Genomic DNA, 26,820 nt, shown 5'->3' with positions numbered 1-26,820 from the left:
AGGTTACTGGCTTGGCTGGAGCCCTTCTTCCCCTCCACCCGCTCCCATCAAGCCACATATGCCAAAGAAATCAATGAACAACTAAGGTCCGCAACAAAGAATTGATGCTTCTCATCTCCCTTCCTGTCTGTCTTTGTTGGTACCCCCTCTCTAAAAAAAAAAATTATATATATATATATATATACACACACACACACACACACACACACACACACAATACATATTTATAATGATAGACTAAGAAATTTCATAAATAATGTAATCTTTTGACAACATAATACAAGAACAGTACCTTGTAATTCTTATATGGGGCATAAGATGGCGCTATATTCTACCAATCCAGGTAAATTCATATAAAAGGAAAAAGACTTGCTAATTTGTTATATGCAAATTTTACTTTTATTCACAATGTATGAGGAAATGCTAAAAAGCACAAATTAAAAATAGCAAAGTTGAATAATATAGCTGTCAAAAAACAAATATATTAGTCAAATTACATTTTTTTATTGGAACACCTGAGAGAATGTGATTTGCTTTGACATAAAATCTGTATTATTATTAAAGTTTTAGGTAAGGTACACTTATTAAGCAATCATCACCATCATCATTAGTGGTTTTTTTATAAAGATACATTATGTCACATACTTATTAGAAAGCTATTTGTTTTTCATAAACACAAGTATGTAAATAGTTATTATTGAACTTTTTGTTACTAAAGAATTATAAACTATAACTAAAAACAAAGCTTAAAGCCTGATCAGGTGGTGGCGCAGTGGATAGAGCATTGGACTGGGATGCAGAAGACCCAGGTTTGAAACCCTGAGGTTGCTGGCTTGAGCAGCTTGAGCGTGGGGTCACTGGCTTGAGCATAGACATGACCCCATGGTTGCTGATTTGAGCCCAAAGGTCGCTGGCTTGAAGCCCAAGGTCAATGGCATGAGCTCAAGGTCGCTGGCTTGAGCAAGGAGTCACTAGCTCTGCTGTAGCCCCTGGTCAAGTCACATATGAGAAAGCATTCAATTAACAACTAAGGAACTGCAACGAAGAATTAATGCTTCTCATCTCTCTCCCTTTCTGTCTGTCTGTCCCTATCTATCCATCTCTCTCACTCTCTGTCAAAAAAACAAAACAAAAAAACAAAGTTTAAATATTTATAAGGACAAAATTTGACATGGATTGCCACCTAATTGTTGAATGGATCAACATTTTAAAAGTAGGAGAAACTTATGTTAAAATTTTTTAGTCTTCACAAAAATTAAATTAGCCATTTCAAGTATAAAATGTTTATATTTGTATTGTTTCATATGCGGATATATACTATATACATTATACAACATATACATATATATTTATATACATACATGTAAAATACACATGTAGGTACAGTCTAAATTAGGAGTCTAGAAATAGAAGGGCTTGAATCGATGGAGTTTACCACTCATCATTTAGAGCTACATTTTTTCCCCTTATTTATTTATTTATTTGAGAAAGACTCAGACAGGAAATGGAGAGGGAGGCAGAGAGGGAGGAGAGAACTGAGAAGCATCAAATCGTAGTCGCTTCACTTTACAGTAGTTGTTCACTGATTGCTTCTCATACATGTCTTGACATGGGCGCTCAAGCTGAGCCAGTGACCCCTTGCTCAAGCCAGCGTCCTTGGGATCATATTGATGATCCCGCACTCAAGCCAGTGACCCTGCACTCAAGCTGGCAAGCCTGTGCTCAAGCTCACGAGCCTACACTCAAGCCTGCAACCTCCAGTTTCCAACCAGGATCTCAGCATCCCAGGTCAATGCTATATCTACTCTGCCACCACTGGTCAGGATGGAGTTTTCTTCAATGCTAGTAATGACTGCCAACTGAAGCTATTCCTCTCCCAAAGAAATATTCCTGACCCTGCAGGCACATTATAAATCCTAAGCAAATGGAGAGAATCCAAGATTAAAAAATGAATAGTGATACAATACCTATGTATGGCATGTAGAAAGTAATACATGCATAGTCTCTCTAAGGGTCTTATTTTCATCCTATAATTCAAGTCCCTTACCAATTGTTGAACTTATTATTTAAAATCTGGCTTATGTGTACCCCATTACACCAATTTTCTAATTTCTAAAAAGATCCTTTTTCTCTGAGTTCCACATTTCTCCATTCCACATGAAACTGAGGTGCCCAAACTTGTTTAAAATAGATTTAAAGTATCTGAAGAAAATTAGTTTAACAATTCTTTTAGTAACTTATTTGATCAATCTCAATTAAAACAAATTACACACTAACTATATTCACAACCAAGTACTTCTCAGAATTATTATGAAACTTAATATACAAAATTCATAAAGTAAGTTCAAAGTAAAATGCAAACAAAAAACTGAATCCTGCTGAAAAACAAAAGGGTTACAGATTTTTTTTAATTTTAGCTCATCTAAGAAATATCAGATAGTAAACAACAGTGGGCAATATCAAGATCAGAAATAAGATATAAAAAGTCAGTTAAATAATATAAAGGAAATGAAATATTTCCAAAGACATTAAATTTTATATGAACGTCATTGAATTTAAATGTCAGTATGCCATCTTCTTTCAATCATTAAATTCTCCTAATACCTTTTACCTAATTACCAATTATCATTTGCTCTTGATGTCTTAGATGCAAAACTTAAGTAGTCTTTTGTTGTGGCCTACATACTAATTTTGGCATTGTCTATAGGATCTGTCCCTTCCTTACTATGTTCAGGCACTTCCCTATCTATCATAATAGGTCTAACTATCATTACTTTGTTTTATATTTTTCTCTTTTATTTCTTTTTTATTGAATTTATTGTGGTGACATTGGTTAACAAAATAATATAGGTTTCAGGTGCACAATTCTACAATACATCATCTATATACTATACTGTGGGTTCACTTGACCCCAAGTCAAGTCTCCTATCATTACTTTATATCTGGGTATCTATCAGCCTCTCAGACAGTCTCCGTAATTTGAGGTCTCTGTACACAGTACACAATAGGACAACTTTTCTTAAATTAATACTTTTATCATGTCATTCCTTTATTAAGACCTACAGGTGGGCCTGACCTGTGGTGGCGCAGTGGGATAAAGCGTCCACCTGGAACACTGAGGTTGCTGGTTCAAAACCCTGGGCTTGCCAGGTCAAGGCACATATGGGAGTTGATGCTTCCTGCTCCTCCCCCTTCTCTCTCTCTCTCTTTCTCTCTATCCCCTCTCTAAAAATCAATAAATAAAATATTTTAAAAAAAAAGACCTACAGGTGATTCTTGGTTCTGTAATAATATTAACAACACTATTATTAATTAAAGTGAATACACCATGCTAAAAATGCTTTATATGTGCTAGATAATTTAATCTTTCAAAAACAAATTAAACATAATTGTTCCCAATTTATAGATAAGCAAACTGAGACTCAAGAAAGACTGCTCACTAATTTACAAAGGTCACATAGTTACTAACTGACAAAGCTGAGATTCAAGCACAAGTTTGTCTGTATCCAAAGCTCTTAAACCAGCACTTACAATAGTGCTTGGCAGAGTAGTTACTCAATAAATATTTGCTAAATAAATTAATGACTAAGTGAAATACTGTGCTATATTACCTTGGTATGTTAATAATCAAATGAAATTTTTTCATTTTTTAAAATTCAAGGTCTATATTTTATAACTAAACAAAATAGCTGGCATAAACTACTTCTTTAGTAAATATTTGTTGAGTATAACTAGATTAAAGGAATTGTATTGGTATGGGCCCAATTAACAAGAACATGACACAGAAAATATCTTACTATGGATTTTATATAATCCATATTAATGTTTGTTTATATTTCTCTTTATACTAGCTAAACTTATAATTTATTTATACTTTGAATCAAAACACAATATTTAACTAAGATAATTTTATTAACATTTAATTTAGTTGCAAAATACATAAAAGCTTCTATTGGTGGAAAATAATATTGCTGGAACATAAAATATTGTATGTGAGCATGTAAGACATACACACCAAATTGCTTAGGGTGTATAGACTCCTAAACAGTCTGAACAAAATTCCTTGGAGATAATGTTTTAAAATTTTAATATAGAACAAATGTCACTGTCTAGCAATTTAAAGATATAAGGGACTTCAGAGTTCAATTACAAATACAGAGTTGTTATTTGAAACAAAAATGTAGCTCTGGAGAGCAATCAGTTCAGTTTTCTAACAGCAGTTATAGTCTATGGTCATAACCATTTCCCCCCCTTTCACAGAGGTCTCTAGGCACACATTTTTAATGTACCCTAGCAGTTTCCAGTTAATGTTTTATATTTCTGTAGCTATTATTTTCTGTTGAAAGAAAACTAGTAAAGGTTGAATCTAGAAACTAAAAACAAAGGAAGATCAATATTAACACTCTACAAATATTGACTTAGCCAAGTGACTTTGTTGTTTTTCTCTCATAGGAATTGATATTGAATGAATGATTTATTTAGAAGAAACACCTGTGAAAAATATTTGTTAAAACAAAAAAAATTGCTTGGTAAAGTACATAATTAGATAATCTATTCCTCCAGTTCAAAAATTGAAGAGTGAACATTTTCAAAACTTAAGACCTTTTAATAATATTCTTATTCATCATTTTCACTTTAAAATATTAGAACTGGTTTATTGGTAAAAATGAATTACTCCACAGACTTTACTGGTTCTCTGCAGACACCAAATAGTTATTAATAAACTTCATGTTAATTCTTATCTATGAATTTAAAATACTATACCTTTATTGAGTTTGGCTCAGTTAATTTTGAGTTCCGGTTACTATTAGCCCCCATGGTAATTGTGATAGAAACAGATGTTTTGAACTTTCTGGTTGCTGCCAGTAAAGAACTTCTGATGTCACCTGTAACAAGTAATAGTTATTTGGCCTCATATTATGAAAAAGATGTCAAAATAAAATTTGCTTCTAAACACAATGTAGTATAAAAGGTCTGTTTATTAAATTTGTTTTTTGTTCTTTCTTATTGAAATAAAGTCAGAAGTTTTATCTTTATCAGATTTTAATGGTCCCTAATTTATGGGCTACTAATAAGACTATTTCAATATGTCACCTTTTAGCCTGAATTTTAGTTTTAATAAAATACGAGCACAGCCAAGTCAAGTTCCATAATAAAATTTTACTTCAATAGATTTTTACAGCTAAGAGAGTCCAGAAATGACAGCAACACAAGTTAGATTCTAATTTCTTTTATCACTGAGAAGTGAAGACGGAAGGAAAAATTTATCTGAACATAACTCTCCATCTTTGATTAAGAAATCTTTAGTGCCCAAAAGTAAGTACCTTTATTTGAGACTGTTTCTTGGTTGGTTTTTCTTATGATTCTAGGTGATGGTTTTGGAACTGGTGATGGGTCCCTTTCAGGGAATCCTTCAATGTGGCTTCCAAACTGTTGACGCTTCAGTTTACTGTCAACCTCCAGTTTTTCTAGAGTAGTTTTGAGACATTGCTCATTGGTTGTCATATATAATTTACAAAACTACAGGAAATAAAAAAGTAGTCCAGTGGGTAAAACATTCAATCATACTTTTGAGAGGAGAAAGCAAATGCACATTAGTAGGCAAGGAAAAGACTGACTGATGGAATATGTTTCCTATTGAACTAGGATACTCATTTTATTTTCTTGAATCACACTGACCACCCCCAAGTAACCTAGTGAAACATAGCCATGATTCATTGAGGAAGTCCCACTCTAAGTGAAACTAAAATGTTACAGAGAGAGGTAGTCCATTATTACTTTTTACAAGACATGCAGACTTGAATTTGTTCTAAAAAGTTTTATGATTCTTCCACCCAAGAAGAGGCATATTCCTGGGGAAAGTCTGTGTGTATTTGTGTGGACATGCATGTATTTTAACTTGCTTATATTATTTTAACATAATCATCTGATTACAATTGTGGGAATGGAGAGATTAAATTTCAAGTACAATCAGTACACAATATATAAGTATATTACTGCCAACATTAAAAGATATGCTCCTTTAATAACACATCTACATAGTGAGAAAATTTACATCAACATAAGCTTGTTGTACCTTGATGTAGTCAAATTTGCCATCAGCATTTACATCAGCCAAATTTATTACAGCATTTACTTCTTCTTGAGTCATCTTCTCACCTCTCTAAAAAATACAAGATTTATTTTAAAGCAACATGACTATCACTTCGCTATGCATGGGGAGAGGGGATTCATTTTAATCTTTTCTACAAGTTTGAATACATGGTTTCATTATGTCTCAGAATGAGTATTATGTCAAGTAAGAATGAAACTGTTATATAAAATAAAATCTCACAATTTTAAGTTTTGTAAAAGTGTGTTGAATTTCAGTTTACTAAATTTGAAAAATGTTTAACATAGACCCAATAATAACTACTATTAAAATTAGAGTAATGATACTCTCTCACATTATAACAAGAAACAGAACGGATTCTGAATCTCATTAATACTTTGTTTCTCATTTACTTATCACATATGAATCACTGATTTACAGAGTTCTGAGAAGGAAAAATTGCAAGGAAACACATGGGGATTGCCACATGGGGTCAATTTTATACTTTATCTTTTATTTATAAAGCACCATTCATCCAAAAGGATCCTTAAGTATTTTATAAACAACACATGTGTGATTCATTTCACCTGCCAATGAAATAGTTATTTTTATTGTGGACTTTGGTTGCCAAAGGTAGATTACAAATTGTTTTGCAAAATATACATATTACAAAACTGTTTCGCAGCTCTTACCTTTGTTAGAAGTTTATAAAGGTCAGTATGTAAAATAGAGCCATCATCATTTACATCTAATTGCTTAAATGATTTTAGCAGTTCTGCTTTTGAAGTAGGTTTTTCCTTTCTTAAAATTACACAAAAATCATCAAAATTCAGTTTGGTGGTTTGAGGAGTCCAATACTTATTAATTGTTTTTTGAGATGGATTTCTTCCTGCATTCTGAAGAGCTGCCCAATGAAACAAGTATTATTTTTTATAGTAAATTTGGAATTGCATTTAAGTATACTTTTTCCTTTTAATTATTATATATTACAATATTACACAAAAGTACACACATACCAATATATTATCTTTGGTTTTAATAATCTAGTGATATCAATGTATGCTGGCTATCAAAACAATTTATTTCTTCTTTTCTAAGTGAGAGGAGGGAAGATAGCCAGATTCCTGCATGGACCTCAACCGAGATCCACCTGGCAACCCCTGTCGGGGGCCATGCTCTCAATCGAGCTATTTTCAGTGCCTGAGACAGAGGCTCCACAGAGCCCTCCTAAGCACCTGGGACCAATATGCTCAAACCAATCGAGGCATGACTGTGGGCGGGGAAAAGAGAAAGAGAAAGGAGGAAGGAAAGAAGAAGGTGGTCGCTTCTCCTGTGTGCTCTGATCGGAAATGGAACCCAGGACATCCACATGCTGGGTTGTCACTCTACTATGAAGCCAACTGGCCAGGGCCTATGAAAATCTTTTTAAAAATAAAAAATATGCAAATGTTATCAGTTAGAGAGTCTTGATCTATTAATGCCAGAATTAAATAGATTTTTCCTATTCTGATAGTGGATTCTCAACCTACATAATTTAACTACCTGACAATATCTGATTTACTTCATAACAGTGCTTAGAGAAAAGAAAAGATTAACAGCAACCATCTACTTAATTGTTTTGAGGACATAAGAATAACCACAAAAATCATAAATTATTACTTTTTCTGGTTCAACAAGTATCTTAAGGAAATGAAAAAACAATTAGTTTGAGAATAGTACTGTCACCAAGACATGATATCTAAAATGTTGATCACTGCTAGATACTAGTTTCAAAAACATAAACCATGCTCCAAATGTCAAATATTTGCACAAAAAGTATCTACTTACAGCAATACCTTGTTAAAAATCAAGACTACTATAGAGCTGCAATGGTCAAATCACTTTTCATTTTTAACTAGAACATTTAAAAATAGTCCTATAACCAGTTATTCATGAGCCATTCCTATTTTAAAAGCCATGAAAGACAAAGAATTATGATGTGAGAAAAACTTTGTATATTTGCATACATCATATCACAATAAAATATAATGGTTTCAAACAACTGTAGATATTTTATACAGTTGAATAGGAATAACTTGGTAATTGGCAGATAAATCTCTGCAAATTAAGACTTAATAGTGGCCCCAGCTGGTTGGTTCAGTGGTAGAGTGTCAATCTGGCATATGGAAGTTCTGGGTTCGATTCCCAGTTAGGGTACACAGGAGAAGTGACCATCTGTTTCTCCTCCCCTTCCCCTTCTTTCATTTGCTCTCTCTTCCCTTCATGCAGCCATGGGTCCATTGATTCCAGTGCATTGGCCCCGAGAGCTAAGGATGGCTCATGGAACCTTGGCTCGGGCACTAAGAATAGCTCTGTCGTGAGCATGGGCCCCAGATAGGCAGAGTGTCAACCCGAAATGGGGGTTACCAGGCGGATCCCCATCAGAGAGCATTGCGGGAGTCTGTCTCTCTGTCCGCTCCTCTCACTTAAAAAAGAAAAAAAAAGACTTAATACTTTCTAAAAACAATGGTAAATTTCCTAAGCACTATAAAGGGAATTAGCAGAACTTATAACCATCCTGAATTGTGCTACCAGCTTCTATTATAAAACCTTCCATTGAATATTTCCAACCTTTTAAAGTGAGATTTCACAAGATCATTTGTTGTCAATTGATACTAAAAAATGGTAATCTGGATATTCTGCAATATTATACAGATCTATATAAAGAAGTATATTCAAGGAAAAAGGAATAAATACAGACATCTGTGAGTTCATTACATTGTACATTCACTGTACACAAGCATTAACACAGAATGATTTTTTTCCCCCAGAGATATGAGCTTCTTGGCTCCTAAATTTTATAAATAGAAAGTCTACACCTGAAGTGTAAAATTGCTACCTGTGGTCATGGTTTACGGTTATTAACATATGAGAAGTCCATAGACCAAGAGCAATGTTTCCACACTCCAGATTATGTCAGTGCATCATTCCTAGATAACTTAAAACTTTGGCACAGAAACAGAAACAAGATCATTATCTAGAGATGTCTTTCAGAGCTAACAAAAGGTGTAATAGTAGTAACTGATATATTCCATTCACCTAGAAGGCTTTTACGGACATTTGTAACAATGAAGATAACTTTTTTTTTCTACAAGTTTACTCTGGATGTAGACAAAAACTTTGATTACCATGCTGCCCTAGAAATAAAAGTATATATTTTGCTTAATTTGTAAATGGACAATTCCTTGATTCATCTATTAAAAGAAATATTTTAGCACTCCATCCCCAATCAACCTTTACCCTTTAAAAAGCTGGGCATACAAGTAGGACCTAAATGAAGTTGCGGTTTGATGTCAAATGCCCATGTAAAAGAAAATAGCATTTCATCCAGTTTTGAGAACTCTTTCCCATAAATAATAGCTCAGCATACGCTTGTTATCTTCAATAGCAAAATATTTTTAAAAGATCCTGTTAATTACAGAACTTTCTCAGAATAAAATCCATTATGCCCCAAAATATGTACTGTATTTAAGAAATAGGTGTAATTTAGTCATTTATAACCTAACTCTAACCTCTAGTTTAAGAATTAGTTGGAGCCCATTATTAAGTCTGATAAGACAAAACATGTAACTGCAGATGTTTAAAGGTTTACACCAAGATACTTCTCTTTTGCCAGGGTTTACTTTAATCTTTGACATGAGTCTGTAATACTTTTATTATCTATAAGATGGGGGGGAAAGGAATTCTAAAGTTCAGGTACTGGTACTGCTTTATCTGAATTTGAAATAGAATGTCAAAACCCATGTTATCTGCAGCAGTGGCAGAAGGATATAGATCAAAGACATAATAACAAGAAACAGACATCACTGATTCACACGACCACTTTTCCAAAACCTAGATTATGTAAAATCAGTCATTACAATATTACAAAGAGTATTTCACTATAAAACCAAAAAAGTAGATAGCACCAAAGATACTCCCAGATAATTCCATAAGACGAAAAACACCTTAGTAATACAATACTCATTGATTCGCAAACTAAATGCTATAGTAGCAGAAATCATGTTACACTTTTAAACTTTTTTCATCTCAGCCTATTGTCATGATAATAAACAGAAAAAACCTTAAACTATAATTTATAGTAACATATAAAATATTTTACATTCCCCCAAATGGACTTCCTCAAAAGTAGAGATTTTACTACATAAAAAACCCAACACATTGCAAAAATGTCTTTTTATTTAAGGAAACTGCTTCTAAAGTTGGCAAAATAATTTAGTTTCTCTACTCTAAAATTATTAGCCTTGATAAAAATAACATGAGGATTCAGTGTTGTTGTTTACCACTAAACAACTAAAGACCTCCACATCACTTGATATACCTGGCAAAGACCAAATTCATTGTTTTCAGGGATATTTGAAACCAGAGGAATTTACAATATTTAATGAAGAGAAGCAAAGAAAAGATCCTCCCACACACACATACAAAACCAAACCAAACCAAACCAAAACTAAGCCTAGAACTCTTCATTCTCTTTTAAATTTTCAATTATTTCCTAATACTTCTCTTTTACAACCATTCACTCCATTTTAATATATCCTTTACATCAGGGGTCCTCAAACTTTTTACACAGGGGGCCAGTTCACTGTCCCCCAGACCGCTGGAGGGCCAGACTATTAAAAAAACTATGAACAAATCCCTATGCACACTGCACATATCTTATTTTAAAGTAAAAAAACAAAATGGGAACAAATACAATATTTAAAATAAAGAACAAGTAAATTTAAATCAACAAACTGACCAGTATGTCAATGGGAACTATGCTCCTCCCACTGACCACCAATGAAAGAGGAGCCCCTTCTGGAAGTGCAGTGGGGGCGAATAAATGGCCTCAGGGGGCCGCATGCGGCCCGCGGGCTGTAGTTTGGGGACCCCTGCTTTACATTTTCTTTAATATAGGTCAAATTCAGAGTAGTGATTCAGATGCCAAAAGTGTTTTAAATCTATTGTACATCTTAAAGTATCAAAATGAGAATTTAAAAAATATGCTTAAACCAAACAATAAGCATTGGCAAGGATGTGGAGAAAAAGGAACCCTTGTGCATTGTTGGTGGGTGTGGCTGGCCACTGTGGAAAACTTCAAAAAATTAAAAATGGCTTTTATAACCCAGCTGTTCTACTTCTGGAAATTTATCTATCCAAAATACTACTTCAAAAGAATCTATGTAGCCCTGTGTTCATTGCAGCATTATTTACCTAGCCAAGATTTGGAAGCAGCCCAAATGTCTATCAGTAGATGAGTGGATAAAAAGCTGTGGTACATTTACACAATAGAATATTACTTGGCTATAAAAAAGGAAATCTTACCCTTTGTGACAGCATGGATGGACCTGGAGAGCATTATACTAAGTGAAATAAGCCAGTCAAAGACTAGTACCGCCCTGGCTGGTTGGCTCAGTGGTAGAGCATTGGCCTGGCGTGCAGGGGTCCCGGGTTCGATTCCCAGCCAGGGCCCACAGGAGAAGCACCCATCTGCTTCTCCACCCCTCCCCCTCTCCTTTGTCTCTGTCTCTCTCTTCCCCTCCCGCAGCGAGGCTCCATTGGAGCGGGGATGGCCCGGGCGCTGGGGATGGCTCCTTGGCCTCTGCCCCAGGCGCTAGAGTGCCTCTGGTCGCAACAGAGCGATGCCCCGGAGGGGCAGAGCGTCGCCCCCTGGTGGGCATGCCGGGTGGATCCCGGTCGGGCGCATGCGGGAGTCTGTCTGACTGTCCCTGTTTCCAGCTTCAGAAAAATACAAAAAAAAAAAAAGACTAGTACCATATGATTTAACTCATATGTGGAATCTAATAAAAAAATAATGAACTGACAAGCAAAATAGAGATAGATTCATACATAAGCTGACAGCTGTCGGGAGGTAGTGGTGGAGAGATTGAGCAAAAAGGGACAAATAAAAAGAATAAAAACTTATGAACATGGATAACAGTATGGTAATTGCTGGGCAAGGGAAGTAGGAAGGAGGGAGAGGAGGGTATAGGAGGGTTAAATGATGATGAACAGAGACTTGACTTGGGGTGATAAACACAGAATACGGTGTACAAATGATGTGTTGTAGAATTGTGTACTTGAAACCATTATAATTTTGTTAACCAGTGTCACCCCAATAAATTCAATTGAAGAACAAATTAAAAATAAAAATAAATAAAATTAAAAAATTTTAAAGCAAGTAATTGGTAGAAGGTCTAAAAATACTATACAATTTTACAGTTGAATAGAAGTAACTTGGTAATTGGCAAATAATCATTTGTATAAACATTGAAAGTTTTATTTTGAAGTTCCTATAATATGTAACTATATAAAATGGTACAATAGCATAATGTAGTAGTTCCATTGCTAAAACCACTAAAATTGGGATGATTCAACAATGTAATTCTAATTCCAGTCTTTCTAATTTATTAACTTTCAACAAATAAGGCAAAATACTTAAATTTAAAAAATTTTTTACCTAAGTAAAGTTGATCTTTAGAAATAATATTTTCTAAGCTGCTTTTGAAAACAGTTAAGTAGGCAGCTCTACAATTCATATAAAATACCTCTTCTTCAGTCAGTGGGAATTTCTTTGTTCGAGGACTCTCTGAAAGCGTTGATTTATGACTGGAGAAAGCAGCATCACTTCCTGGACTGATGGCCATTCTATTAGAAAATAATTTTTAAAACTGGTTTAATTAATGTTAATGTCACCTTGCCTTTCAAAGCAGAGGAGGGGGGAATCAAGACATTATAGTTTTTATTTGTGGGGGAAAAAAGTGAACACTGTAATATGCATAAGGTTGTATTATATGTTAAATTAGAACAGGCATTTTACAGTTGCTTTCTAAATATAAACAAATATAAACAGTTTTCTAAATATAAATATATAAGCAGTTTCTTCCTTATTAATATATACCAAAAGAACAAAGCCGAAACAAAGATGTAACATAAACACCAAAGAAGAGTCACAGGGCAAAGGAAAAACCCACATCTCTTCTTTCAAAATAACAAGATAGTCAGTGGAGACTCTTCATAGAATGGTCATGAGGATTAAATAAGTTAATATATGTGAAGCATACAGAATAGTTCTTGGCACAAATTAAATGCTAAATCAAATGTAAGTAATGAAACTCTACAGCAATAAGACTGTGGATATAATGTGATCGGCATCCATCTCCACAGCAGGATCAAACAGGTCATTTCAATAACACAGCCTCATATTTTAAGTGACTGAATTTTTAAAATCCCATATATAGCATTATCATGAGATTGTACTGTGTACTATTGCTAATAATAATGTTTTGGGTTTATATAACACCTCTGCTCATAAGAGCTTAAATAACTGTCATACATCATGATTTATCCCTCTGTGGTCAGGTATTTTTGGTCCATTTTACAGATAAGGAAATTGAGAGGCACAGTATGGCCAATTTAATAATAAGTTGCAAAAGGCAGTAAATTTTGATAACAGTTTCTTCTTTATTAATGTAAATGAAAGCTTTCATATATAATAGTTACTATTGTATAATGCACTAAATTGTGCTGGTGGTCTAACAGCTTCCAACATTATTTTACCCAGCTCTGGCTTTTAAAAATACATTCTGGCCTAATAAATTGAATATTTCAAGTTCAACAATAAGATGACATAGGTAGGGTCCCCTTCAGGACTCATTGGATTCTTACTCAAGAGGCCTAAATCACTTGCACCTTCTTGAATTATATAGGTCTTTTACACTTGGGAAAGAAAGATAATAATCGCTTATCATGGATGAAGTACCCTATTTATAATACACAGACCGCCTGCCTGACACTTTCATATCACACCAGATTTAGAAGGACCCCATAGGGACGTGGTGTCACAGTCTGGTTACTGCAAATTGGTATCACTATAATTAAGCATCAGTTTTAAACATATATGCGTGCACATATCTCCTCAAAAATGTGAAAGAAAGCCGGTCCAATAAAGAAGGGAGAATATTCATTTTGCAGCTAGCAATTTTAAAATGTAAGGTTTATTGGTTATTATTTTTTTTTAGGCTCGTCCTCGAAGACTCTTTCCAAATAAGGTGACGCCCTCACGTGGAAATCCCACGGCAGAAATGTTCCAGAATTCTATTCTTTCCCTTTCTGATAGGAGAGACTACACTAAGCTTAAATAAATATATAATTGTATGCCCTCAGGCTTGGAAACCTCCTTCATTTAAAACTCTAGCCCGAGACTCAGACAGGGGCCTAGAGAATACATTGCAGCAAACGGCTCCATAAATAACCAGCCACACAATAGCAAGAAAAATAAACTAACAAGCGCCTAGGGCTTTTAAAGGGCCAAGTGAAAGCAGCCAGCCAGCTACACCGTCTCTATACAGTGAAATATGTTCGCAGCTGATCTCAGGCAACATCTCTCTCCTGTTGTATTCCTCTGGGCATAAGGCTGCATTTATACGTAGATTTTAGGTACCTATAGTGACCAAGTGTTGGCAGGACAGAAGAAGCAGGTGGGAGAAAAGTGGAACAGTAGGGACAGAACGCGCAAATAGAGACAGCGAGTTGATGGCTACCTAATTCCAGTTTACAGACGAGGAAGCGTAGCCAATTCTCCGCACGGATTCCATAACCAGCTCACCGAAGCCGGACGGACGTCTGCCTTTCTTTAATTACCATGGCAACTGCACCTTTCCGCCACCGGAAATAAGATACAGAGCACCTCCCCCTAAACGGTCCGGCTAGACATCTAGGGATCGTTAATTCACAGGGATAGGGGACGATCCTGTTGCTCCTCTATCCGGGGCTCTTATGGCCAGAACCATGAGAAAGGGTCCCGTGCTGACCTGTAAGGCACTAGATGCGATCCTAGACTAACACGCCCTGCCTCCTTTCCCAGTGGGCACTCGGACCCGTTGTCGTGGAGACGGTGTTTCCGAGGGGCTACATTGAGTGTGACATAGCGTCGACCGCCCATTAGCCCGCGCTTTTCAGGCTTCTGCGTTTACTTTGGGAGGTTCTGTTTTCGGAAGAGGTTGCTCGGTCGGTTTCATCCAGCGGCTGTGGTCCTTCCCTGAATGTGGAAATGCCGTAGGTATCTCCTCCCCAGGTATTGCTGTTTGTGGCCCCGCTCTGTGAGCGAGAAGAGTAAATAATCGTTTTTATTTTTCTCCTCTTCTGAGTATAAACTTGTCTCTTCCCTGGACAGTTCCTGGTGCTTGGTACCCTCATCCATCTCTGCTCATCTCTCTGCCATAGTTACCCGGTAGTCTTTGTCCACTTTAGTTCTTATTCTCAGAGGCTTTTGACTGATTTTATAGGCTGCGGGCTGTATTTAGAGATGTATTTTAGTGCTTGGAGTAATTCCTAATGTGGTTAACAGTACCGAAAATAGAATAGAGTAGATTGAAACACGCCGTATAATTTGATAACGCCCGTCATTGCCTACATTAGCGTGGTGAGTAAACTTGTGGGACAACTCAAGAACTGGGTTTCAAGAGACCTGAGCCCAGGTCTGAAAAGAGGAAGTGTATCCAATTCTGGCGTCAGTTTCCTTATTGCGGCTCTGTAGAAACTTTAAGTTCAGTTAAGAAGTTTTCCTTTGGGGTGGAGGGATTAATGTCTAGCACGTAAGATTCTCTGGCTGTCCCTTGTTCCCAGGTCGATTTAGGTACTCCCTCCAATGCATTTCTAGAGTACCTTATTTCTTGTTATTTTCAGGTTTGAGTCAAGTGCAAAATAACACAGCAAGGGAAATACTTGTTATCAAATAGGAATTGACACAAAAAGAAAGATATAAAGAGATAATAACCTATATTTATTGAATCTTTATGATTTGGTACAGTGTTCAGCAAATTACCTACATTTTCTTATTGAATTCTAAAAAAAAGGACTTTAGGAGATAGGGGCTGCTATTTAATTTCCAGATAAGGAAAATCAGCACTTAATATGATGTCATACACAGTATAAATAAATGTATTTTACTTATGCCCTTGAAAGTTATGGATTATAGGTCCTGGCCAGGTGACTCTGTCATCTGGTACACCCTGGTTGCGGGTGTGATCCCCAGACAGGGCACATACGAGAAACAACCAATGAGTGCAAAACTAAGTAGAACAAATTGATGCTTTTTCTTTCTCTCTCTCTTTCAAATCAATGGAAAAAAATTCTTTAAAGTTATGGATTATTAAAGAGGTTTTCCTCTTTAATTCCCCAGAATGAAGCGAGAAAACTTGTCTCCCTGCTGCTGCACTATAAAAAAAAACACCCTGCTAGCACTTTTGTGAAGCTGCAAGGACAGTGTACAATAGCAAAATCCCTGCTCAGTAGGAATGCAGTGAATACTGGTGTGTATTAGTAAGTGGTGACACTTCCTGAACTGTGATCCTGTTCTGTTATAGGTAGTGGGGAACCAAAAAAAAACTATTAAAAGTGGAACTTTGCACAACTGTTTCGTAGCATATTAGCAGGTACATGTTATGTTAGAAGAGTCTGTGGTAAATTCCAACAATCAATACACAACCTTAAAGTTGAGGTTGACATCATAAGACATATACATATTTGACATAGAATTTACTTTTAGACTTGCATATAAGAAACTTTTAAAAGTTCTTTTAGAGTTTATTTATTGATTTTTGGAGAGAGGAGGGAGAGAGAAAAAAAGAGAAGGAGAATGAGAAAGGAGGGGGGAAAGCAGGAAGCATCTACCAGTTAGTAGTTGCTTCTTGTATGTGGCTTGATCCAGCAAGCCCAGGTATTTGAACCACAGACAACCTCAGTGTTCCAGGTCAGTGCTTTATCCACTGCGCCACCACTGGTCAGGTTTCATATAAAGAACTCTTAAAACTCAACAGTAGAATCTGGGCCGGTTGGCTCAGCGGTAGAGCGTCGGCCCGGTGTGTGGAAATCCTGGGTTTGATTCCCGGCCAGGGCACACAGGAGAAGCACCCATCTGCTTCTCTACCCCTCCCCCTCTCCTTTCTCTCTGTCTCTCCCCCTCCCGCAGCCAAGGCTCCTTTGGAGCAAAGTTGGCCTGGGCGCTGAGGATGGCTCTGGTTGCAACAGAGCCACTCCCCAGATGGGCAGAGCATCGCTCCCTGGTGGGCGTGCCGGGTGGATGCCAGTCGGGCGCATATGGGAGTCTGTCCGACTGCCTCTGTTTCCAACTTCAGAAAAATACAAAAAAAAATTGCAGCATAAAATAATGGCTCAAAGACTTGAACCAATACCAAATAAAAAGTTATATGGTTGGCAAATAAGCATTTTGTTAGACATAAGGGAAATGAAAATTAAAACTATATTGCAATACTATTTAACACCCAGTAGAATGACTGTATTTTACATTTTAAGAATACCAAGTGAATATTAAATCTTAGTGAATAGATTTGTTTGGCACAGAGGTATGGGACTAGATTCTATGTATTCTAGGCTTGAGCAAATAATAAGTATTGAAGATCATGGGAGCTAGATTTTCAATGTTGGATAGAGAAATTTAAAATATTTTGCCTTGGTATTGGAAGTATCACTATAAAATAATGGATTTTAAAATATACATATGAAGGTAAAAGTAGATAGAAATGTGTGTGTGTTCTGTTTTAGTTCTATCCATTGCCTGTAAGCAATGACATAAGTAGCAGTGAACATATCTAGTGCCCAGATCTTGATTTATAAATGTCATTATCCACAAAAACAAACAAACAAACAAACAAACAAACAAAAAAGTCTCATTGAAGGAAAAACTAATTCTAGGATGAGAACCCAGAACATTTTTTAAAAAATTTTATTTAGAAAATTAACTTTAAAATGATGACATTGATCAATAAGAGTACTTAGGTTTCAGGTAAACATTCTATAGCATTTTTTTTCTTTCTAGTGAGAGGAGGGAAGGTACCCTAACTGGGATCTACTTGGCAAGCCCTCTAGGGGGTGATGCTCTGCCCATCTGGGGCATTGCTCCATTGCTCAGCAACCAATCTCTTCTTAAGGCCTGAGGTGGAGGCCATGGAGCCATCCTCAGCGCCTGGGGCCAAATTGCTCTAATCAAGCCATGACTGCAGGAGGGAAAAAGAGAGAGAGAGAGAGAAGTGAGAAGTGAGAGGGGGAGGGGTGGAGAAGCAGATAGGTGCTTCTGTGTGCCCTGACCGGAATTGAACTGGGGACATCACATGCCAAACTGATGATTTACCATTGAGCCAACTGGCTAAGGCCTATAACATTTGAACTGTTGATTATGTTGTATACCTATTACCCAAAGTCAAATCATTTTGCATCACTTATATTTGTCCCTCTTTACATCCTTCTCCTCACCCTTCCTTCTCACCCTTCCTCACCTTCTCCTGTTCCTTCATAACCTCTTCCTACTGGTAACCATTACACTTTTATCTATGTCCATGAGTCTCAGTTTTATATCTCACCTATGTGTGAAATCATACAGTTCTTAGCTTTTTTTGATTTACTTATTTCACTCAGAATAATGTTCTCAAGCTCCATCCATGTTGTCATAAATGTCACTATGTCATTTCTTATGGCTGAATGGTATTCCATTGTATATATGTACCACATCTTTATCCAATCCTCTATCAGGTGACACTTTGGTTGTAGAAGGTAACAGTAATGAATACTTTATTAATGTTTATTTTGGGAGTACCCATTTAGGTGAAATAATTTTGCAGCATTTCTCATTTTAGTCAACCCAAAGAACATCTTGGCCCTGGCCAGTTGGCTGAGGGGTAGAGCGTCGGCCCAGTGTGTGGATGTCCTGGGTTCAATTCCCAATCAGGGCACACAGGAGAAGCAGTCATCTGCTTCTCCACTTCTCCCCCCTTTTCTCTCTCTTCCCCTCCCACAGTCATGGCTCAGTTGGTTTGAGCACACCATCTGGGGCATTGCGGATGACTCCGTGGAGCCTTCCCCTTAGGCACAAAAAATAGCTCGGTTGCGAGCATGGCCCCAGGTGGGCAGAGCATTGGCCCAAGTTAGGGTTGCTGGGTGGATCCTGCTCAGGGCACATGTGGGAGTCTGTGTCTCTATCTCCCCTCCTCTTGCTTGGAAAAGAAGTGTGTGTGGGGGGGAGGAGACCATCTTAGCTTCCATTTATTTTCTGGGGTCATTATTCCCAAATATATATCTTTTGCTTCAGTAATAATACTTTAGCTAATTCTTTATTTTTTAATAAGCTTTTGACACTATAAACATGTTCAATAACTGGTTATTGTATTGACCAGTTCTGTCACAAAGAATAGCAGAAGTTTCATTTATTTAAGGGCTTTCACATGGTGACCATATAGTGAGTTACTGTGTAACCATTATGAATGTTGAACATAAGAATATGCTCTTGAATGAAAGGGAGAATGCAAAGACAATATAGGAGATTCTCCCTCCTTTTCTCATTCCTATATGTAGAATGGAAAAAATATCAGTTTAGATAGCTCAGTCTGCATCTAAGGAGTTACATGGAATGTGAATTTGGCCATTGCCTTTCATCAGAGAATTTCTAAGTATCTCATAAGCATGCTCAGAAATCCTAAACACTCCTGTGAAGTAGCTGGCAATATTATCATCCCCATATATGTGGTAAAGGAATAAATGAAAAACTGACAGTATACCAAGTCATATTTTTATTTTCCATTAAGAAATTTTCTACTGGTTTACAGGCCAGTATTATTAACTTTATGAAGCTTAGTGAGATTATGTGATTTGCCTAACTTACTTAAAGGGAAGAATTTGTTATAGCATCAAGGCTCCCCGAGTCTTCTCACGTTTACTAAATTTATCTTTCTACCCCCACACACCCTCTTACCCTTAGGTCAGCTATTCAAAATGATATGCAATCCAATGTTTTATTTTAAAAGTCCTGTAAGAGAACCTCAAACCATATAATTTTATGAGTTTTTGAGATGTCATTCCTAGTTCTTAATTTTTTTTTTTAGAGGTTTTTTTAATTCAATTTTTTTTTAGAGAGGAGAAAGAGACAGAGAGGGAGAGAGAGGAGACAGAGACAGAGAGAGAGAAGGGGGGAGGAGCTGGAAGCATCAAGTCCCATATGTGCCTTGACCAGGCAAGCCCAGGGTTCGAACTGGCGACCTCAGCATTTCCAGGTTGACACTTTATCTACTGCGCCACCACAGGACAGGCCCTAGTTCTTAATTAATAATCAAAATGATAGTTCACATTTTTAAGAATTTCTTTAGTGTTAAAATATACATAACGTCAAATTTGCCATTTTAATCATTTAAGTGTACAGTTCTATGGCATTAAGTACATTCACATTGTTGTATAATCACCATCATTGTTCTCCAAAACATTTTAATTTTGCAAAACTGAAACTTTGTACCCATTAAACTCCCTATTCAGTACCCCTGACAACCACCATTCTCTTTTCTGTCATCATGAATTTGACTAAGTACCTCGTTTGTGTGAAATCATACAGTATTTGCCTTTTTGTGATTGGCTTATTTTTCAAGGTTCATGTTGTAGCATGTGTCAGAATTTCCTTCCTTTTTAAGGTTGAGTAATATTCCATTGTGTGTATGTATATATTCAGTGTGTGTATATACCATTTTGTTTACCCATTAGTCTGTTCATGAACATTTGCATTACTCTTTTTTTCTTTGGCTATTGTAACTCATACTGCTGTGAACATGGGTGTACAAGTATCTGTTCATGGCCCTGCTTTCAATTCTTTTGGGTATGTATATACCCAGAAGTGGAATTGCCTGATAATATGATAATTCTATATTTAATTTTTTGAGGAACTGCCAAATTATTTACCATAGTAGTTCTACCATCCTCTAGTTCCACCAGCAGTGCACAGGAGTTTCAATTTCTCCACTTACTGGCCAACACTACATTTCTGGGTTTTTTATAGTAGCCATACTAATGGTTATAAAGTGGTATCTCATTGTGGTTCTGATTTGCATTGCCTTAGTATTAGTGCTACTTTTAATATTACTTATGTTGACATCTCTTCATGCATTTATTGGCCATTTGTGTATTTTTGGAGAGATGCCTATTTGAGTTCTTTGCCTATTTTTGAGTGCATAGTTTTTTTAAACTAAGGTATTAAGCACAACAGCTGTTTGTAACTTTACTTAACTACCAGAGGTATGTCACTTTTAATTGCTAACTAATACTGGTAGCAAATGAATGACTACTTTAGGAAAATGTCCCAAATATCTAATCAAGTTTTGCCTGTTTGTTCTTTTTAATATGTTTCATCCATCTCTTCTCTGTTACTATTAATATTATCCTTTTTTTAAAATTAAGTGAAAAGCAGGGAGGCAGAGAGACATACTCCCACATGTACCCCCACTGGGATCCACCAGGCAAGCCCCCTATGGGGCAATGTTCTGATCATCTGAGGGCGCTGCTCTGTTGCTAGGCAACCGAGCTACAGCTAGTGCTTGACTTATGACCATGATTGGTTCTGACAGACCGGTGGCAACACAATTTGGTCATAAGTTGAGTAGGCTATATGTACAGTACTGTGAAATGATGTTATAAAAATCTTTAAGTCATATTTTATCATAATTTTCTTTCATTGTTGTTATATATCATAATTTTCTTTGTTCACTTTATGCCATTTGTATTATCTCTACACCAGTTTGTTTCTTATTTTTACATTCGTCAGGTTTAAGTAAAACACTGCATTACCAGTACAACTGGTTTAATATTTGCAAAGACAGTTTCCTCTTGGTGGACATCTTGGGAGGGGTTTGATGAAAAATATCCAAGACACAAAACAAATTGCTGTACCGAGTCTGGGATGACAGTTGAAATGGTGCACGCGGAGATGGTAGTGCTGCCAGAAGCTGGTCCGCACTGTCGTACGTCCAGCTGGGCAACGCTTGCACTGCCAGACATGGAGCAGTCCTGGCTAGTGATTGTGGTCATAAAGTCGAATGGTTGTAAGTTGCATAGTTCATAAGTTGATCAATATTTGTATTTCAGCACCTGAGGCAAGGCCATGGAGCCATCCTCAGTGCCCTGGGCCACCTTACTCCAATCCAGCCATGGCTGTGGGAGGGGAAGAGAGAGAGAGGAAAAAAAAGGAGAAGGGGAGGGGTGGAGAAGCAGATAGTCACTTCTCCTGTGTGCCCTGATGGGGAATTGAACCTGGAACATCCTTACACTGGGTGGATGCTCCACCTCTGAGCAAACTGGGCCAATGTTATCCTAATCTGCTTGACATCATCTCATGCTTGTGTTATAGTTGTATCTGGGTACGAGGGTGGGTTTAAAAAAGAAAGCATATACTAAATGTTTAATTTAATAATTTGTATCTTGACAATGGACTCAGTTTTAGTAGAATGATAAGAATAGATGTCATAAATTCCTCTAGGAGGTTTACTCTTCTTTACCTCTTATTTAATCCCTCCCCCTCAATTTAACAAAGATTTATTATCCACAGGACCTGAGATCTGAGTTTCTCTCACTCAAGCTGTGTGACAGTGATTTAAGTCACACCAGTTTGTCCCTATTGAATGAACTAATTGATTTGTTTAGTTTTACATATTTCCATGCACTTCGTTTTTTTATCCAAATTTTTTAAATATATTTATTCATTTTAGAGAGGAGAGAGAGAGAGAGATAGGAAAAGAGAGAGAGAAGGGGGAGGAACAGGAGGCATCAACTCTCATGTGTGTCTTGACCTGGCAAGCCCAGGGTTTCAAACCTATGACCATGCTTTATCCACTGTGTGACCACAGGCTCGGCCACTTTTGAAATTTTTTTAAATGCTAAAACATCTTATATACACCTGAATGGAGTAAATATATTCCAAAGCTAAATATGAATACTTTTTTTATTATCTGCCATTTTTACTTGTTCTTACAACTATTGTCTTATTGCTTTATTGAGAATTCACATTAATTTTGAATAGATTTCTAAAATATGTAACTAATTCTTTAAACCAATTTAATTTCAAGAAATAATGTTATGTGATAGGCTAATGTAGATGTAATAGCAAATTTAAGTGAACACTTTAAATAAAATTTTTGTGTTTAGTATTTACTCCTCAGTAATTTCTGTAAATTGTCACTTTTCTTTTCCTTGCTTCTGTCACTTGTTTGAAAGTCAGTAGTCAGTTATTTGTGAATAGTCATTTCTAGAATGTATACATTTTTAATTTATTTTCTATACTGTATTCTCTATATCACAATCTTTTTCTTGTTTTTCTTTTGCATAATGCTTGAATTCTGTAATATTTTAAATAACAATTTCTGTTTCTCAGGGATCAAGAAATTACTTTTAATTCTGTATTTGTCACTGGGAAAACTAGTTTTAATTTATATTGACCTTTTTCTCCTTTGAGCATTTAGTCTGCATTCAATAAAATGTTGATGACTGCTCTTTAGAAGACAGCTGTAGGAAATAAAGTATTATAAATATTCAGCTTTCCTTTCTAAGCATTGTCACCAACAGCTGGGCATCTAGTTTAGCAGAACAGATTTTGCACAGAGAGAGCCTGGCATGTTCCTGAATCAGTTTAGTGAAGGAGACAAAAAATAGTTTCCTATGGATTGGGGACTTATAAAGACATAGAGCATCTGTTCCTCAGTTAAGTCATAGTCTGGTAGCACTGAATCATGTTTAAAGCTACAAAAATTTGTTCACCTTGCTCATACCTTTATCTTAATACCTATTGCATTATTTGTGCAAATACTATACTTTCAATATCTCCATTGAAGGTATGTAACTTTTTACTCCTATATATAATTTTTATTAGTGATATTTAAAAAAATAGAAATTTTTACTAAGGTTATTTTATAAAATGACTTAATAATTGGATTATATGGCAGTGCATATATATAAAACCATATATGTATAAAAAGATCCATTTAAGTATTTGTGATTTTATCTTTAAATATGCTATTAAAAAAGTATCATTGTTGTGAAAATTCCTTTCTTATATAGAGTATTCTACTTTGTTAAAATATCTTAGAATTTTTATATATATTACTGTTAAATATTTGACTACTTAAAACATCTCAAATCTAAGATTTCTTTAAATATTTTGTTTGCAGGGTTAAAAGATCACTGAAATTGGATGATATGTCAGAAACAAATGTAAGTATTTACTTATGAGTTTGTAATTGCATAGTAAGATTTTGTTCTTAATTTTTTAACAGTTAACTACCTTACTAAATGTAAAAATTATCAGAAAACGTGATGTAATTGTAATTGGCACATTTTCTGTGTATAATATGTTTTTGTAAATCTAATGTATGGACGTTCTCGGCCAGCTTGAGGTTTTCATTTTAGGCAAATTTTTTAGAAACCTTAAGTTATAATTTAATAGAAATTAATTCACTATTTGTAGAAAAAATATTCTGCCACTTAAATGCACAAGAAATAATAAGGGGCATTTAATCTACATTCTATAATCTTCTATAACATCAAAAATAAAAACGTTAACATCATTTTTATATCAGAAATGTAATACCTCCTTCAGCTACACTGGCATAATTAAACAATAAAATTCTAATACTGTAATAAATTTCACCATGGTTGTCACAAAAATAAAATTGTACTGTTGCTATTACTTTTTATAAATCTAGTCATAGCACATTCCCAATGCCAGCATATCATGACATATGTTAGTTTATTATCTTTTCATACCAAGGTAGATTGAGATACAAACACTAATACTGAGATACTTAATGGCCTTAGTAATCTTAAGTGCAAGTAAATTGGTGAAAAAGTAAATTAAAACAAATAGCTAGTCAATAAATAGGTTCCTACAAAATCCCCTTTGAGAATGCCATTTTAAGAAATGGTCTTATATGGAATTCTTTTTTGGAAGACTCACTGGTATTTAACAGTTTACCATTTTTAAAAGTTTCTAGGTGCTTTTTAAAAGAAATTAAAGGTGGCAAAGTACTGCAGTGCCACTAAAAAAATCGTTAGCAGTGTAATTAGCAATTTAGAGTACCATTATCCAACTTGCTCTGTACAGAATGCAGCTGTGACTGTAATTCTGCATCTGTTTCTTTGGTCAGAATGGTATTTTGGTAGATGAGTAGTCCAGCTTGAAATGAAATACTGTTTTTTCCTGCCCCAAAACTGTTCTTTGGGAGATGGTAACTTTATTTGAATGGAAAAGAATGGCCATTTGGGAATGTATCTTCTTTATGTATAGTTGTCTTCATGGCAGGCTTTCTATCCTTTTTTATTTCTTTTTTTTTTTTTTTTTTTGTATCTTTTTTTTTTTTTAATTAGGAAGTATCAGGGTAGCCAGTGCCACAGCTAATATCCTGTATTAGAAAAATACATTGTTATGTTTGGCTTAATTCTGTACCTTTACACCAATTGACTTACCCTGATACCACATGGGCACCACCTGCTAAACACTAGTTCTCGGCATCTTAGCCTGGGCCTTCACCATTTCTCTTCTATTTTCTGACCTGTTTCTGGTATTTTTCAGTTTTTGTGCTCCATCTAATCATTTGCTAACAGCTCTGAATTAACATCATACCTGATAGCTTTTGCACTGGTACTAAGTCTAGTCTCTCATCAGCTACATTTATGCTTCCATCCACTCCAGAAACAACTTAGCCCTGGAACAGCTAGGCTCCCAGGAATCTACTCAGATGTCATTGATCCCAATAAGGCTGCCTTAGTTCGTGCAAAGGAAAATCAGACGTTCAAAACATATAGCTGTAACTCTAAGAGTACATAGTGGCTGGAGAGCTACAAGGGAACTAGTAACTTTTGGTCATTTTGCCTTATCAGTATGATGCTAAAGGAAAAAGGCTTTGGTGTCCAAGGAGAGGAGCTGGCCCTTATATGCCAATTGGTTAGAGTAGAGCCTCTTTATCCTAATCTGCTCTTTCCTGTTTTCTAGATCCTGGGAACTTTCATATCCCAGTGTTCCCAATGCAGCTACAGACCTTCATGGAGATGAATGCTCTATGATGTTAGAGCACCTCTGCAAAAGTAATTTTTTTTATGTTTCTCCTAATGGGAGAAGCAGAGGCATGGATCATCCCCTATGACCTTCCTTTAATATATAGAATGTAGAATGTATATTGCAAGTACCACTACTTACTGAACCCTGCAAATTGTTGGGGGGTAGTGAGTGATGAAATTTTCAAATGATCATCACCTACAGTATTTGAGCTGCTCAAATTATTGCTCACCAAATGCTGTTTCTTGATGAATTTTCATGAGCAAAGATGAATTATTTATTACAAACTGCTGTCAGTAGCAGTCCAGATGAATTTATAGGGACAACTGGCTACCTGGCCATAGACCTATCCAGCTTGACCTGGTGTCTTTCAGGCCATCTCAGAGAAGGAATGAAGGAAGCAGATGCTGTAGATGGGAAGGGAAGGAGCGTAGTTTCTACTAAGGCAAACTCAGTAGGCATGCTGCTAGAAGTCTAGAATGGCAGTTCAGGTTTAGGGGGACGTTTGCTGATTTAGACATAGATTATTTCATTACTATTGGTAGAATTTTAAGTTTCATTATTCACATGGCCTAACCTTGTCTTATCCCTCTAAGACAGGGCGTCTGGGCATGAGGAAATTTATAGCACACATTCTGCAGGTTTACTTACTGATCGGGCTCAGACCTACTTCTTCTATCCCTCCCTCCCTGTCCTTCTTTCTTTCTTCTTTACCTTCTTTATTTTTAAGATTTCAAACCTATGAAAGTAGAGAAGATAATTTCATGAACTCCCATGTTGCTATCACCCAGCTTCAACAGTTATTAACATTTTTCTAATTTTGCTTTATTTACTT

At 35.9% G+C, this 26,820-nt stretch overlaps 2 protein-coding genes across 7 annotated transcripts in view; one reads left to right on the top strand and one right to left on the bottom strand.

Moving 5' to 3' along the window:
- EFCAB7 (EF-hand calcium binding domain 7) overlaps positions 1-14,787 on the bottom strand; it is a 46,877-nt gene extending 32,090 nt beyond the window's left edge. For all 3 annotated transcript variants that reach the window (XM_066376459.1, XM_066376460.1, XM_066376461.1), the window contains exons 1-6: positions 14,656-14,787; positions 12,573-12,760; positions 6,784-6,995; positions 6,077-6,163; positions 5,325-5,520; positions 4,765-4,886 (exon numbers count right to left, since the gene is read on the bottom strand). In XM_066376459.1, the coding sequence (XP_066232556.1) occupies positions 4,765-4,886; positions 5,325-5,520; positions 6,077-6,163; positions 6,784-6,995; positions 12,573-12,759 (804 nt within the window). In that variant the 5' untranslated portion in view covers position 12,760; positions 14,656-14,787. The remainder of the gene's footprint in view (positions 1-4,764; positions 4,887-5,324; positions 5,521-6,076; positions 6,164-6,783; positions 6,996-12,572; positions 12,761-14,655) is intronic.
- Positions 14,788-15,040: 253 nt separating this feature from the next.
- ITGB3BP (integrin subunit beta 3 binding protein) overlaps positions 15,041-26,820 on the top strand; it is a 59,948-nt gene continuing 48,168 nt past the window's right edge. For 2 of the 4 annotated variants that reach the window (XM_066376454.1, XM_066376455.1), the window contains exons 1-2: positions 15,048-15,188; positions 24,103-24,145. In XM_066376454.1, the coding sequence (XP_066232551.1) occupies positions 15,157-15,188; positions 24,103-24,145 (75 nt within the window). In that variant the 5' untranslated portion in view covers positions 15,048-15,156. Of the gene's footprint in view, positions 15,189-16,295; positions 16,426-24,102; positions 24,146-26,820 lie in introns of all 4 variants that reach the window. The other 2 variants (XM_066376458.1, XM_066376457.1) reach the window with 2 other exon arrangements.

Source organism: Saccopteryx leptura, chromosome 3, assembly GCF_036850995.1.
Source record: "Saccopteryx leptura isolate mSacLep1 chromosome 3, mSacLep1_pri_phased_curated, whole genome shotgun sequence".
Classification (NCBI taxonomy): Eukaryota; Metazoa; Chordata; class Mammalia; order Chiroptera; family Emballonuridae; genus Saccopteryx; species Saccopteryx leptura.
Note: the sequence above shows the minus strand (reverse complement) of the source record. Positions and strands in the feature narration are given on the sequence as shown.